The following is a 16,279-nucleotide window of genomic DNA, read 5'->3' as shown; positions in this document are numbered from 1 at the left end:
CTTCTGTCCTTAGTTGTGCCTTGGGAATACATGCAGTCAGTTTATAGCAGGCATGCAGACTCATCTATGAGCTTTCCTTTCCTTTTATTCAACGGAAGAAATGAGAGAATTCCATTAGCTGATCTAGATGTGCCTCTTCTCTGGAGTTGTGTGATTGCTGTGTTACTAGCTAGTTTCAAAACCCAAAATCACCATAGGAGAGAATGAGTGGGAATGAGCAAGGTAGATGTTTAATCTCCTATAAATCCTCATGTCATAAAATGTTGAGAGGAATAGAAAGAATTCCATCATACTAGGGCCGCACACATGGTATCACAATAAGGCTGAGTCCACTTCCACATCTAGCTTTGCTTTTATTAGTGTCTTTAAATCTGGGGGAATTGTTTAATATCTCTGTTCCATTATGTTCACAATCATACATAGAAGTTAAATGAGTGATATATTACATTTTTTGAAAAATGAGTGTACCCTGTGCAATTATTTGTGGTGTCATATAGTTAGAGTGGATTGGTTAAAATGATACAAACCTAGTATTTCCATTTTGTTCATTATTAGTTGCATACCTTCCCTTTTACCCACATCACTTATACACATAGAGAAAGCCTGAGAACTTTAGCAAAGAACGAAATTAATTATGGATTGTAACAGCATAAATTTACTTCTAATGACACTTAAGAGAATATAAATTGGAATTTATATCATGTTTGTTGAAAATTTTAGAGGCATAATGTCATTCAGTTGTTTTGAAAATTAATACTTTGAGATTTAAAGGTGAACCCCAGCTGTTTCAGGCCAAAGGGTAATTTTAAAATAAGATTCTTTGGAGCAAAATTATCCCCCTGCCCCCAACCCTGACTTCAGGACAGAGCAGTTGCTTCTAAATCTCCTATGTGCTTCCATCCAGAAAGAAGTCACAGGAGACTGACTCTCACATTTAACTTTAATGAAGATTTTAAATTGGATGAAACTATTAATTAATCTTACTAATTTGCAGTACTCGAGGCATTGACTCTAATGATATTATAGAAATGTAAGAGGCTAATTTCACCATGATGATGAGAATTAACATGCTTGAGCACTTAGAAGATACCAGGCCCAGTTCTAAGGACTTACAACTTGCTATTTCATGTGTACTCAAGCCCTTACAGAAAATCTATTAGGTGGGATCCATTTATTATCCTTTTTTTTTCATTTGATAAGTCTGAGGCACAAAGCCATTATATGCGGAGTAATTCAGATAGAAAGAACCAAGGCAGTATTAGGACACCCAAAGGCTAACACTTAGAATCCATTTTATCACTGTGCCTCCTTATCATTTGAAGATTCATTATGGTATTACATGAGTATTTTTCTTTAATCTTAGTGGGTAATTCTCGATTTTCGGCAAGTTCTACCCTGCCATGTAGAGAGATATTCAATGAATATATATTATCAGATGTCACTGAAAGCATTACGAAGGCAAAGAAAGGGGTCTGGAGACTATTTCTAGGACTGTCAGGTCTCATCTTACTATTGGAGGAACTCCACCCTACTATTGACTAGGTTTTCTCTCTCCTAACCTTTTGTTTCCTTTGAGTCACAAACTCTTACAAAAGAGAATCTCAGAAAGAGGGAAGTGGGGTTGAGACCGGAGAAAGGTTGTAGCCAAGTTTGCAAACTCCATCAGTGGCTAAGCCAAGGCCCATATGTCTGCCCTCTTGTCACTGCTGCCTTCATCATAGTTCTGCTGTCTCCTCTAAGTTTCTATCCTACTCAGAGACTCAAATTGATGTACACTCTCTGAAGCACATGTATGCAACTGCTATATTAGAAACTGATGTGTTCAGTGAGCCCAACAAAAATCTTTTCACACTTCCAATTTCTTTTTCAACTACGTGATATGCTTTTGTACTGAAAATAATAATAATAATAATGTCACCTGATGGCATGGTCTCTTTAAAAGAGCTTACACATTTATTCATGTCATTTTACTCAGGAGGCTCTAGGATTTGTTTTTAATTACTGACAGACTCCCCCAGGCAAATATGCATCTAATAATTAGTGAGTGATTTGTGCTTCTGGTTGTTGTTGGTGGTGGTGGTGGTGGTTTGGTTTGGTTTGGTTTGGTTTGGTTTGGTCATTTGTTTGTTTGTTTGTTTCTTATGGTAAGCATGGACATATGGCTCTGAGGTGAATCAAAATGCTGTTTAGCTGCAGGAATTGGGCCCAGCTGAAACATGATCTTTGGTAACTTCTGCTACCAAAAATAAGATCAGCAGCACAGCCAGAGGCTTTTGTCCCACACTAATTCCCAACCTCTGATTGACCTGTAGCTCTTTTTCTGATTTTTTTCTCTCCACATGGAACCTGGAGTATGGTGAGGCTCTGGAATCTTTCCATTTCAGTTTCACTTAGGAAGACATTGAAACAGCAAGTAGCTGATTAGCTTCAAGAGCTTTAGTTTAGAAGACACTAAGCTTGAGTGCCCAGAGTCCAAGGCCAAGAAAGCAAAGTTTCTGTCAAGTAGGCTCCCGTGGAGATATCCTTGCTGACCTCAAGCCTCCACCACGAGTTCACATTTAAGTATAGCGCAGATGGTAAACTAGGCCATGGGAGTGACACTGGATAGGAAAACTTCTTGCCTGCCATGACTCTGCCATCCAGTTTAAATAATGTTTTGTATGTGAAATACTCTTCAACACTAAACTGTAGGAGACTCTGTCTTTACCTCTGGGCTGCCAGATCCCAGTGGTAAAAGGTTTCAAGTGTATTGCTGGGAATCTTATTACAAAGAGCATCTATTGTCTCCTAGGTTTAGCACAAGATTCAAGGCAGTCTTCAGGAAGTGGTATGATTGTGTTTCTTTGTTTGTTTCTTTGTTTGCACTGTAGGTTAAACTGAGCTTCTAATATAGACCTGAATTATAGCCCACAATCACCTATTCTCTTCATAACTTACCAATCAGTCATCTCAAAAATTGGCTTGCATTGTGTCTTATTTTTCTATTGATGTGACAAAATACCATGACTAAGGCAACTTATAAAAATAGAAAGCATTTAATGGCGCATATGGTTTCAGAGGGTTAGAGTCCATGATAGTAGAACAAAGGCTTGGCCACAGTAAAAGTGAGTGTTCACACCTTGAGCTGCAAGTAGGAAGCAGAGATAGGCCCACTAGAAATGCCCAAGTCTTTTGAAACCTCAAACCTTGCCCCCAGTAGCATGCCTCCTAAATCCTTCCCAAACAAGTTCATCAACTGAGGACCAAAAACTTGAACTATGAGCCGATGGGGCTTATACAGATCACTCAACACTGTGAGCATACTATCACTGTAGGACACTGGAGAACTTGGGTACGTTCACTTACTTAGCATGTGCCCATCTACTGACTCTGATAAGGTTCTAAGATTCAGAAATAATAAAAAATGAGAAGTGTCCCCAATGCTGCCCTCCTGATCTGGCTGCCTCATCTTATTCTAGGAGCAGAGAATTAACTTATAAATCCTGAATGACTAAGTACATTTCAGGGAATGGAGACTTCTCAGCTCTTCTGGGCTTTTCTTCTCCTCAGTTCCCCAGTTGAGGAACTATAAGATGGCAAACATTTGTCATCACCACAAATCTAAAGGGCCAGTCTAAAATAGTTCATTTTGTAAAATCTGAAGATCAGGACTGAATTATTTTTAAGACAAAATCCCTTGAACTTCTGAACCTCCTGTGTCTACCACATAATTTGGGTGAGTGTGAGAATGTGCTACCACCCCTGGCTTGGCTGATGAAAGCCGGATTCCTGATGATACCTGGGGCCTTGTCTAGAGTAGGCAGGATCCTACCAACGGAGCTTTATCACCAGGCCAAAGAGGGGATTTCTTTATTTGTTTGTGTTTTTTTTTTTCAGAATTAATTTTATCTTCTGTTCTCCCTTCTTCATAAGTGTAAAATCAGAACCTAGGTTAAGATAGAGATTTAGAATGAATGAATGAACTAACAAACAAATAAATGGACAAATTTACAGACAAAGAACATGTGGCACGAACTGTGGAGAGATCAAGTGATTGTGGACAGATCAAGTGAACAGTGTGCTTATCTTTGAATATTTATCATCCTCTCTGGCTGTAGGTTTACAGTTCCCCTGCTTCTTACATGTTTATGCCATCGCATGCATCCTCTTGGCTTTTTTTTTCCACTGCAGATGGTGTCATTGAGTGAAACCAGAGTCCATGAGTAATTCAAGACTCACCTTCAGACAAACAGAGGTTCCCCAGAGGTCAATGAACTAGAAAAACATAATTTGAGGTCAATCCAGGTTAATTGTGAATTGCAGTTCAAACACTGGCTGCCTGATTTTGGTAAAGTTAAAGAGTAAACACACTTATCATTATAGTAAGAGATAACTAAATCAGACCTGAGTGATGAAAGTTCTTTACTGACGATAATAATTTTCTGTAAAAGTATATCAGGTTTTATGACATCCAGCATGTCACTACAATGAGATTCACATCTATGTGAACCGAGATTGTGTGATTTTTAGTAGGACAAAGGAAAAAATACTAATAACGTCTTAATGGATACATAGAACATGAAATGAAAGAGATTTAATTTTACATTTATTCCCCTTGAGGACATTGCCTTGAATCATGCTAATTTTAAATTATGCAATGACATCAGATGGTCATCTCTTGCAAACCAATGCAAATGAGCATCTACAAACTGCTAAATGGGTGTCAAGTTTTACAGAAAGTGACATACTCAATTCTTTATAGACCCCATTGGACTGAAACCTGTGTCTCAATATGAAGAAACTGAGATTCCAAAAGGTTAAATCATTTTCCCAAGTCCTCTGACCATTCAGCTAGAATGAAAATACAAATTGACAAAGCCTCAGTATGCTTTTCTCCCACCACACACACACACACACACACACACACACTCACTGAATTAGTATCTATTTAAAGGAGCATCATCTTGTCATTCCCTGATATCAACTTTCTAATATTTACACAAAATAGCTAGCTCTTTTTTTCAATTTTCCCTTTGTATTTTAATAGTGGCCATTTAGCTACTGACCTCCCACTAACTTCTCATTCCTGACCAGCTGGAGAAGAAGCATCCATCTCCTTTTTGTCTGAAGGTGCAGTCCCAGAAAGGAAACAATGGTAGTAATCCTATTAGCTGAGAATGGAATGTAGTGTGGCACACTCAAGCACTAGGAAAATGTTTTCTTGAGTCCTGCTTCTTCCCCTTTTTCAAGAAGCAAATACTTCCCTGGCTTTTGCTTCTCCAGATGCCTTATTTGCAGAAAGCTTTAGGGAGAATTTCTTCAGAGTGCAATTTTGGTACAGGGAACGTTGCCTTGTATTGCTTGCATATTTGGAGGGTGGATAGTTGTTTTCTTCTAGTACCCCTTCCCTCTTTAAAAGTTACATGGGTATATGTCTTTGCTACACCACTTTGAACAGTTTTCTGACTTCTATAATGAAGAGAGATGTGCTCATCTTATAAATAATATCAGCTAACTAATCCTGTGTAGCACCAAATGCAGAACAAACAAATTGATTCCCAAGGGTTCTCAGAACCATTTCAGAACTGGTTGATTCATTCAGATACCAGCCTTGAAGGTACTGCCACCCAATGGCTATTTATGCAAACAACACTTTCATGAGAGCTATATTGTAAGTTACTTTGCCTAGACTCCAACAAGACTATCAGCTATGAAAAGAAAATGCACGAGGGTTGGGATACTGGCATAGACCAGATAGTCAACTCTGCCACTATATGTCTTTGCCAAGGAAATCTAATTTCCCTGCATTAAACAGCAGGTGTGAGCTGTTTTAATTAGGCAATAAAAATCACAATTTGGCCCTGAAACTATCAAGGCAAAATTGTACAATACCAAGAATCTTTGGCATCACATTTAATTCAAATGTCTATTTTGGATGATATAATGAATGAGTATAGATAAGAGACAAAAGCAAAGAGCAAAGCCAGCGTTCTTCTTCTTTCCATACTTGTTGGTTTCTTGCATTATATGATTTTGCTGTGCATTTAATAAATTCATTTCCATTCTTGAGTGAGCTTCAGGTTCAGTGAGAGACTCCTCAAGGGAATAAGATAGAGAGTGCTAGAAAAATACCCCTTACTTCCTTCTCAGGCCTCCACATGTGTGCACACAGCCATGTGTACCCCTGACACAAGCATACACATATGTCTTTTATCTTCCCACACAAAAGAAAAGAAAAATAGCCGGGCACATTAAGATGGTCCTATGACTACCATTTTGTTTTTCTATTAAAATGAATACTTGGTTTATCATAGCCACTTATGAATTTTCTCCACTCTAGAAAACTCTCTCCCTGCATGTTTATAAACAATCCCTTTTATTGGCTTATAAAGGATTGTCACAGATCCCTGTGGTCAGCCCAGTGGCTAGGAATATGTTTTAATTGGCACACTGTCCTATGGGAATACTTGCCCAAGGAATAAAGAGTAGTCCTTGTGACATCATTACCCATAAATTGTCCTGGGCATCAATATGGGATAGAATATATCCCAACTCATAAAAAAAAAAATGACTTCTTGTCTTGGGAAATGCTTAGCATCTGAATATAGAAAACAAATTCTAAGAGTCAGGTCAATAAACTCATAACTTGGTTTCCTACTTTGAAATTGAGTTCAGTAGGTCATCAATGAAACAATGGCTCTAGAAAACGTTCAAGTTTTCAAAAACATGGAGAGAATTGAAAACTCATCAATGAGAAGTACCTCTAAAGAGTGTTGACATGATGCCAAAGCAGCAGTAATTACAACAAATAGGTGCTTAGCTAGCACCATGAAAACCTAGGCCACCTGATTGGCTCTACTTTTCTACTAGATAGGTTTGTAAACTATATGAGCTGTAAAGCTATAAAAACATAATAAATCTTTCCCTGAGTGAAAACAGATCCAGAGGAACATGAACACCATTAGCTAGCAGCTCTAAAATATATGACCGACTACTGGCCAGCACAAGAAGTATGTATGACCTGCTCTATTTCCATCCTGGGCTGTATCCTCCTTAGGCTACCTAGTCGTTCCCAACTCCAGGTAACTGGCACACAGTGGCTGTAGCACACTACAACCCAGAATTTCTGGACTCATGTGATCTTTCTGCCTCAGCATTCTGAGTAGCTGGCAGTGACATGGTTCTAAAATAATAACAATAAATATTTTTTAAATGTTCTAAAATTGTCTTTCATTTAGATATCTTCTGTAGTTGCCTCTTTGTATAAAATTGTGAAAGGGATTAAAATTTCTGTAATTTTTTGGAAATTTTGTCAATCAAAAGCAACATTTGGGGCACTTACTAACAACTGAAAGCCTTGTTTGTCCTCAGTGGCATAGATAGAAAGGTATTGAATTTTTAATCCTGAATATATTCTATACTTGAGTTTTGCAGATTCATGAACACTAAACTGGGTCAACTAACTATAAATACATTATAAAACCTAAATATGCGTGAGATCATGTTAGACAGAGAAAGCATCATCTTTAAGACAGAACATGAGCTACTCCTGAAGCAATTATCTAGAAACAAGTAGAAGTGTGAGATTTACACAGTGGACCAAAGTGTTAAGCAAGATTTCTGAATCTAATAACAACATTCACATCTGGCACTAAGTTCTTTGTTCTGGGCTCCTCACTTCAGCTTCAGAAATCCCTGAGTGTCCTTGAACCGTGCATCATTCCTGACTGGGACTCCCTGGACTAGATATAGGTACTAAGAGGTCAGGAAAATTTATTTTCTTTCCTAACCTTAGGACTATTGAACTCAAAATTTACTAGCATGTGGCTATGGAAATCCTGGCCATTATAGGATGTCTAGAAGCATCCCTGACCCATACTTGTAGTGCCTCCCAGTGGTTGTAACAAGTTAAAGTATCTGCAGATATTGCCAGGTTTCCCCTGAGGTGTAAAAATCACTCCTTCAATTGGGGAAGCACTGGTGTAAACAATGAGTCATAGTAGAAATGGAATTGGCTTCCTGTGGGGCGGGGCAGTAAGTAGACTTGCTTAAACAAAGAGCAAAGTTTCTGTTAGGAAAGAGTAGGATAAAGTTAAATAACTAGGGCAGACACATACTGATGGTATCTTGAATACCAGAGCCTGCAAGAGGCAGCCATAGTAATGCTGAGGTCTATGTGTTTCTAATTGAAATTGGTATTTTAAAATTCATTCCACAGAAGCAAAAGGTCAGAGTGCCACTAGGAGGTTGTGAATGCAAAGGGACCTATTGTTATGTTAGCCAGGTCTCCCTGTCAATGGTTGAGACCATAAAGGCACCTTTGGAAAGAAAGTAAAGAGTAAATGCAGGGGGAACTTTGCAGATAGAAATGTGATAATGCAGAATTGCTCCTGTCTAAAGGAAATACAAGGACAAACAGTGGAGCAGAGACTGAGAGAAAGGCCATCCAAAGACTACCCTACCTGGGGATCCATCCCACATGCAGACACCAAACCCAAACACTATTGCTAATACCAACAGGTGCTTGCTGACAAAAGACTGATACAGCTGTCTCCTGGGAGGCTCTGCCAGATCCTAACCAATATAGATGCAGATGATCACAGCTACCCATCAGACTGAGCACAGGGACTCCAATGGAGGAGTTATGGGAAGGAATGAAGGAGCTGAAGGGGCCTTATCTGGGCGAGGCCCTTGGTCCTGTAAAGGCTTGATGCTCCAGGATAGAGGCATGCTAGGATGGTGAGGCAGGAGTGGGTGGATGGGTGAGCACCTTCATAGAAGCAGGATAAGGGGGGATGGGATAGGGATTTGCAGAGTGGAAACTGGGAAAGGGAATAATAACATTTGAAATATAAACAGAAAAATCCAATTTAAAAAAAGAAAAAAAAAAGAAAGAAATGTGATGTCTAAACTGAACACTAGAGGTGAAGGCAAAACAAGAACCAATGGGAAAAGCAGAGTTGCTAGTGAGAGGACTCCAGTAAAATGAATGAAAGAGGAGACAATTAATGAAATAGACTCTGCAAATGATAACTGTAGATGTTTTTTTAGAGAGTTAGCACAAAAGCAAAGAAGATATGCCTGGAGATGGCTTTGGAATTACAAAAGGCTGAAATCAGTGGATAAATGAGTCTCATTTACATTACACTCTATTCCGGAGGAAGTGGGCCAGAGTTTTTGAGATGGCTGGCTTCTTCCATCTTAGGGTACTGCTTTCTTGAAGCCAGTGTAGATATCCAGTGAAGGGTTAAGTCCTCATGAATATTTTAGAGGCCCTCAACTAGCATGCAGAGTTTATTTCACATTCCATTGTATATTCTACTAAACTAGAAAAATCTAGTTTTACTGGTGCAGCAAATGAGATTCACAAGAAGTTGGCCAGTCTTTGCTTTAGGGTATACACCAACAAAAACAACCACTCCACTTCTGACACCCCCAAACACACAAAAATAAGAAATCTATAAAAGATGGTAGATTTGTGGAGAATATGAATGTAGAGTCTAAATTAAAGCAGAAAAAGTTATAGAAGACTCAAGACATGACTCCACAGGAGTCATAGATCTGATCAAAGAGAACTAGGCCTGTGTGGAAGTTGAAATATCAAGAGGAAAAGATATTTCCATTAGGAAGGAAAATGTTGCCTTTGATAAGATTTATGATTTTGGACACAAGGAACTGTGTGGAAATTGTGATAAGACTTGTATGACTATACATCATTTGAAAATTGTTATTAATATATATTTATGAAGATATAGAAACCTTGACTCTGCCTGCCTTCAGTGCCTTCTCTGCCTGGAATCAACACCTATCTATCTGTCTGTGATCATGTACCACCCCTAAAATATACCTCATATGCAAATCACTGGATTTCCACCATCTTCTATTTTCAGAATGTTGTCTTTACAGCTTCTTCTACCCGTTAATCTCCTGTAGGCTAGAGACTGGCAAACATTTTTCCATAAATAATCAGTGTTTTAGGCTCTGTGGGCCATTTTGGTTTTTGTCAAAGCTACTCAACTGTGTCATTTTAATATAAGTGTAGCCATGAGCAATGTGTAACTAAGCAAGTATGGCTGTGTTTCAATAAATATTTGGAAGATATTCAGTGAATCAGATCTGACCCTTGAGCCATGATTTACTATTCCCTGGTCTACTGTGAACAAAATCCCCAGAAGTGTAATCAGAGAACTTCTGGGAAGGATCAATATGCATCTTAGTCATCTTGTATCTTCTGATTTACCTCTCACAGAGACTACTACAGGGCCTTTCATATATCACTAGGGTATGGATGTGTTATGCTTTTCATTTCTTCATGTTGCTTTTGAAATTGTTTTCTTTAAAATCTCTCTCTCTCTCTCTCTCTCTCTCTCTCTCTCTCTCTGTGTGTGTGTGTGTGTGTGTGTGTGTGTGTGTGTGTGTGTATGTGTGTGTGTGTACTACATACAGTGCACTTGTAGGGGTCAGAGAACAGTTTTGGATGTTGGTTCTCTCCTTTTACTGTAGAGCTGAAATATAAAATTGAGGTCATGGGGCTTGAACAGTAGGCAGATTTACCTGCTGAGCCTTCTTGCTGGCATAATTAAATACTCTTAAAAGGAGACTTGCAGTGTTCCCAATGTTTTGAAGGCTGAGGTGGGAGGATGGTGACTTCCAAGCAAGCCTGGCTACATAACAAGACCCTGTCTTAAAATACTAAAACTAAAAATACATATAAAAAATAAAAATCCCTCTAGAGTATCCAAGTCGGTGAGTCACAGCAACATTTTGAGAGCTTAATTACCATTGAAAAACTGTCTTGCAAGTTTGTAGTAAAGTAGTTCAGGAAGGGATCATGTAAGCCCAAGAATCATAAAGAGAATGTGACAGGAAAAGATGTGAGCTACAGACTTCTAAGGCTTAGCAGCCAAAGAGAGAGGATCTGACATTAGAACTGGTTAAAAGCAACAAAGAGGAATTTCAATCCTGAGAGAACAACACCAAGGGACATCACATCTTATGGAGCAGACATTTCCCGCCACCTTCTAACTCCATGTGAATAATGTATTTAATGCCACCACTTTAATGCTGGTAAGAAGTTCATAATTTGAAGGAAACTAAGAGCCCAACCAAAATGTTTAAGAAAGGGGAAGAATTCATTTATGGGCGCCTATAAAAAAAAAGCAAATGCATGCTGAGCCTGCTGATGATAAAAAGGAGATGGAAAAAGGGTTTAGCAATTTCTGAATGCATGCCATAAACACCAGGCAAGGGAGAGTGAATGACGGTCAGCTCATCTGGGCATTCTTTACATGAGTATGTCTCAGGCATTGACAAATTCTCCTCATTATGAGATCTGAAACATTTACAGGCAATCTGAATAATAGATAACACAGAATATTGTGATTAGTAATGTTCTGTTATCAGAGAATATGCTTGCTTCAGATGAGCAAGTGCAAGACAAACTATTGCTTACTAAGGAAGAATATTCCAGAATTCTAAGTGTGCTAAAAAAATTTAAGCGTTTTTTTATATTCTGCTCTTACAAGCATCAAATTTATGAAGTTGTAGACAATAGGTGATAGTTTAAAATTATCTAATTTAATGTAAGACGTACAAAATGGCTAGATTATTCCTTATTTTTATCCATTTATTTATTTATCCATCTATTCACTCCACATAATTCGTTCTTGGTTTTATTTTTGAGATTATAATATAATTACATTTAACCATTGCCTTTCTTCCCTCCAAAAAACTCCCATATACCCTTCCCTACTTTCCTTCAAATTCATGGCCTCTTTTTCCACTAATTATTCCATACATATACGTATATACAAAATTTATTCTTACCCATGACTAATTAGGTTCTGTGTTAGTAATACAAAGAATTTTTTGGCTCAGGGTCATTCCTCCAAAAACAAACAGCTTATCCAGACATGAATACAAATCAAGCTTACAATCTATTGACAAGGCTAAGGAAATAGGCAGCTAAGAAAGAACAGATAAATTATACAGAATGCAATAAGAAAATAAACTGAGTATCTCCTAATCCAGGTAGGAGAAAGCAGAAGCTTCCTAGGAGAGATACATTTCCGATGGATTTTGAGAGACTCTGAAAAAGTCTCAATCAGACATACTATGAATAATCATCCCAGGTAGAACTAGTGGTACATTCTAAGGGAAAATGATAGGAAAGCACTAGGCAAATTTGCAACAATATACGGGGTTGGGGGTAGGGCTTGCAAGTACTTCCAATTGTTTAAGATAAAATGAGTAAAGCAGATAGCAGCTTTAATAAGAGTAAGTACACTAGCAATACATCTGCTTTAAGAATGTATCTTATAGACGTGATGGGGAAACCATACTTATAAACTCTCAACAATATGGTTGCCCTAAAGAATGCCTACATCATGCCAACTCCAGTTGACATACCAACATGAATGAGGGAAATTTCAGGAGGCCTGACCCTTAGATGAAGAGCTACAGGGAATCAATGACTGCTGAAGAGAAGGGGAGTCAGTCTTCTCCAGGGACCCATCCCCCAGATTCAATCCCAAGTCTTCAGCCCTAAACATACATATATAAGCAAGACTTATTGGACTCAGTAGGAGTGTGTGTGTGTGTTAGGAACTAAAGGGGATGTAGAGGAAGGAGGAGGAGGGAATATAGCTCACGTCTAGCCAGAGTTCCTCCTATGCTCTGGGCAGGCAGACGTGGGAGGGCTGCCAGACGCTTTCTACTCCGCCCTGGATGGGCATCTAAGCCACTGCCCTCACTCGACCAAGGGGCAGCCCACGAAGGGGGGCGGGGGGATACCCTGTAGCCCCGGGGTTATGGGAGAGAGGGCTGAAGGAAGAGAGGTTCCCACACAGGCTAGAGTCCTTAGTCCGGGCCTTGACTGGAGCACAGGAAGGCCTTCCATCAGGAGATTAGAAATGGCTCATTAGGAAAAAGCCTATCCCATCGTCCAAGCACAGCGGGCCTTGATGAACAGAGACAGTCTATGGTTTTAGAGCTTTACTGTAGAAAGGCAGGGAGAAAGAGAGAACGTAAAAGAGAGAGAGACTGGCCATGACCAAGAGGAGAGAAGGGGGAAAAGGAGAGAGAGAAAAGAAAGGCTAGAGTAAGAGGGAGAGAGCAAGAGGAAGAGATAGTAATAGAGTGAGGTGGGGCTAAGCAGCCCTTATGGTGGACTGTTATCTTTACTGTTGCTAGGTAATTGAGGAGGAGTTTAGCCTGAAGGTCATAAGCTTGGGACATTGTCTATGTGACTAAAAGCCATGCTTCTCCTGTGGGGGCTGTGGGGGATGTGGGGGCTGTAACTTCCACAGGAGTCTTAAGTCCATGAGATATGAGGGAACAACTACCATCCCATGTAGGTGAATTTTCACCACTGGGTCCGTGGTTCAGCTCCCAACTCGACTGGAAACCAGACTGTCTGTGTATAGCCCAATGCCCCACGTGTGTGTGTGTGTGTGTGTGTGTGTGTGTGTGTGTGTGAGAGAGAGAGAGAGAGAGAGAGAGAGAGAGAACAAATTAAGGAAAATGAGGTCATGAAATTGAGAGAGGTGGGTCATGGGAGAAATTGGAGGGAAAGGGAAGGGATGGAAATGATGTAAATATAGTATACATGTACAAAATTCCTTGTCAAATAAAAATAATAATAATAACTATGTTCTAATAAGATCGCAAGTGTTTTCTTTTCCTTGTTAATTTCTCTCTTCCAAAACGTCTTTCCATTTACAAGACCACATCCATATGTAGTCAAATAATTACAAGTCTTTTCATAGCACTTATTCTATCCTTGACATTATTCTAATATATCTATATATCTATAGATATATAAATGATTTTCTTCACAAAACTACTCTTCAAGATACTGTGATACTATGATTGTTCCTATTTAACAGTTGAGGAATGGAAACAGAGAGAGGCAGCAACTTGGAGATGTTATCAACATTCCTTGGCAAAGTACTTCATCTTTACTCCAGACCAATGGCTCTCCACCTTTCTAATGATGTGACCCTTTAATACAGTTCCTCATGTTGTGGTGACCCCCAACCATAAAATTATTTTATTGCTACTTTATAGCTGTAATTCCCTACTGTTTTGATTCATAATGTAAATATCTCATATATAGGATATCTAATATGGGACACCCATAGGAGTTGTGATCCACAGGTTGAAAATCTCTGTTCTAGACTTTGTACTCTTGTTCTCTGTGCTGCTGCTAACTTTCTAACACAAGAGATTAGTTTTGTGTCATTTCTTAATGTAATTCATCCAAAAATCAATGTAACAAATATACATAGAGACAATCAAATATTTGGGGACAAGGAAGTTCACAGCAGCAAAATTTGTAGTCAGAGAAGTGTAATTGAAAACAATGTAAATGTCTTATAATGTATGCACACATGGGAAATGATGAATTAGAAGAAAGTTAAATGTCATGAGAAATGCCAAAAATGTCTAAAGGAAACAGAGGCTATGTTCCTCTAGCCATGTGACTCTAGGAACCATATGATGTGTGATTAGAAAAGAAACACAGTAGTCCACACTGTCAATCTTGGCTTTCAAGTTTTCGTTTTGTGCCTTTAGTTAATAATTTAACCCTTCTTTACTCCAGTTTCCTTCTCAGGAATTGGGATAATCCAATTGGTGTAGGATTTAACAGTTATTAGATATACAATACTTAAAACAGTAGCTAGCATGTACTTAGAAAAGAAAAAAAAGAAAGAAAAACAAACTAGAACTGAAGAGTACACATTCACCTGGAAGTTTGGTAAGTGTCTTTGGAAGTCTGGAATTTACAATGTTAAAATAGTCCTACTTGGTTTCCCCTATACCATAAAAGTGTATATAGAGATGTTGATCCCTGCAGTGCAGTGACAGTCACAAGGCCCCTTTCTCTATAATTGGCCAGTCTCATCTGTCTCACATTTAATCTTCTAAGTGATACTAAGGCATGGCGTTTGTACCTGTTTTTATTTTATTTTAATATTATACCATTTTTATTGGTATAGAATTATGAGCTAGCTATACTATTGTGTTTGGTAATTTTTTTAACACAGAAACTTGAACCCAAAGTCCCACAGTTGCTGAATATGACTCATATTGCTGACCTGTTCACCAGATCCTGGTGTAATATTGTGATTCATGTCTGCATTAAGAAATGGTCAACTCATTAATTAGCATATTCACCATCTTAACTTTTTTTACTATTTATTTCTAGCAAGTTAATCAAAAATCCTTTTTTCTAACTCTTTTGAAATATATGATACATTGTTGTTAATTATGTTCATGATTCTGTGCCACCGAAAATTAAGTTTAATTCCTCCAATAATAGCATTATGTCCATTTACCCATCTCTTTCAGTCTCTGGAAATTTCTGTGAGATAAATGTTTTCTACTCTCAACTTCTATGAGAGAGACATTTTCAGATTCCATATAAGTGAGATGGTGTTTTAGTTAAGAACATGCCCTCCAGTTCCAATGACACAATTTCTGTATACATTCTTCTATTGGTAGACAATTGTTGCAGCACTAGTTGCAATAGCCATCTATAGTAAAGATTAGAGAATTCTTGTCTATTATGTGTGCCATTCACAAAACTGTAGAATTAGGTTTTCTGAAAGCCTTCATAGCTTCCTTTTCTCTCTCTCTCTCACCCATCCTATTCTTCAGGTCTCCTATGTGAAAGCAATTGACATCTGGATGGCGGTATGCCTTCTCTTTGTGTTTGCTGCCTTACTGGAATATGCAGCAGTGAACTTTGTCTCCAGGCAACATAAGGAGTTCCTTCGTCTCCGGAGACGACAGAAGAGGCAGAATAAGGTAGAATTGTCTCTCAGTACGGAATCATTGGAACTTGGGGTGGTTAACCAAGTAATGTAACTCAAAAAAGAGAACACATGAGTAAGAAGATTATCTTAATTGTTTTCATAATTACTCCTCAAGCAACTCATTTAAAATGTTGGGTAAGGTTTGAATAGATAAAATTACAAGGCATGCAGTTAAACTTGAGTTCCAGGAAAATACATTTAATATAACTATATACAAAGTAGTGCATGGGATATACATTTACTAAAATTATTTATTGTCATATGAAATTCAAACCTTACTGGGCTCTCTGATTTTTATCTGACAATTTTTATTTATTTATTTATTTATTTATTTTGGTTTTTCGGAACAGGGTTTCTCTGTATAGCCCTGGCCTCTCTGATTTTTATCTGACAATTTTATTTATTTATTTATTTATTTATTTATTTATTTAGATTTTTTGGAACAGGGCTTCTCTGTATAGCCCTTGCCTCTCTGATTTTTA

At 38.3% G+C, this 16,279-nt stretch overlaps 1 protein-coding gene across 6 annotated transcripts in view; it reads left to right on the top strand.

The window, feature by feature from the left end:
* Positions 1 to 16,279, top strand: part of Glra2 (glycine receptor, alpha 2 subunit) — a 198,851-nt gene that overhangs the window by 128,506 nt on the left and 54,066 nt on the right. For all 6 annotated transcript variants that reach the window (NM_001357099.1, XM_030251336.1, XM_006528836.4 and 3 more), the window contains one exon: positions 15,640 to 15,789. In NM_001357099.1, coding sequence (NP_001344028.1) covers positions 15,640 to 15,789 — 150 coding nt within the window. The remainder of the gene's footprint in view (positions 1 to 15,639; positions 15,790 to 16,279) is intronic.

Source organism: Mus musculus, chromosome X, assembly GCF_000001635.26.
Source record: "Mus musculus strain C57BL/6J chromosome X, GRCm38.p6 C57BL/6J".
Lineage (NCBI taxonomy): Eukaryota > Metazoa > Chordata > Mammalia > Rodentia > Muridae > Mus > Mus musculus.
This window is presented reverse-complemented; position numbering and strand designations above follow the sequence as displayed.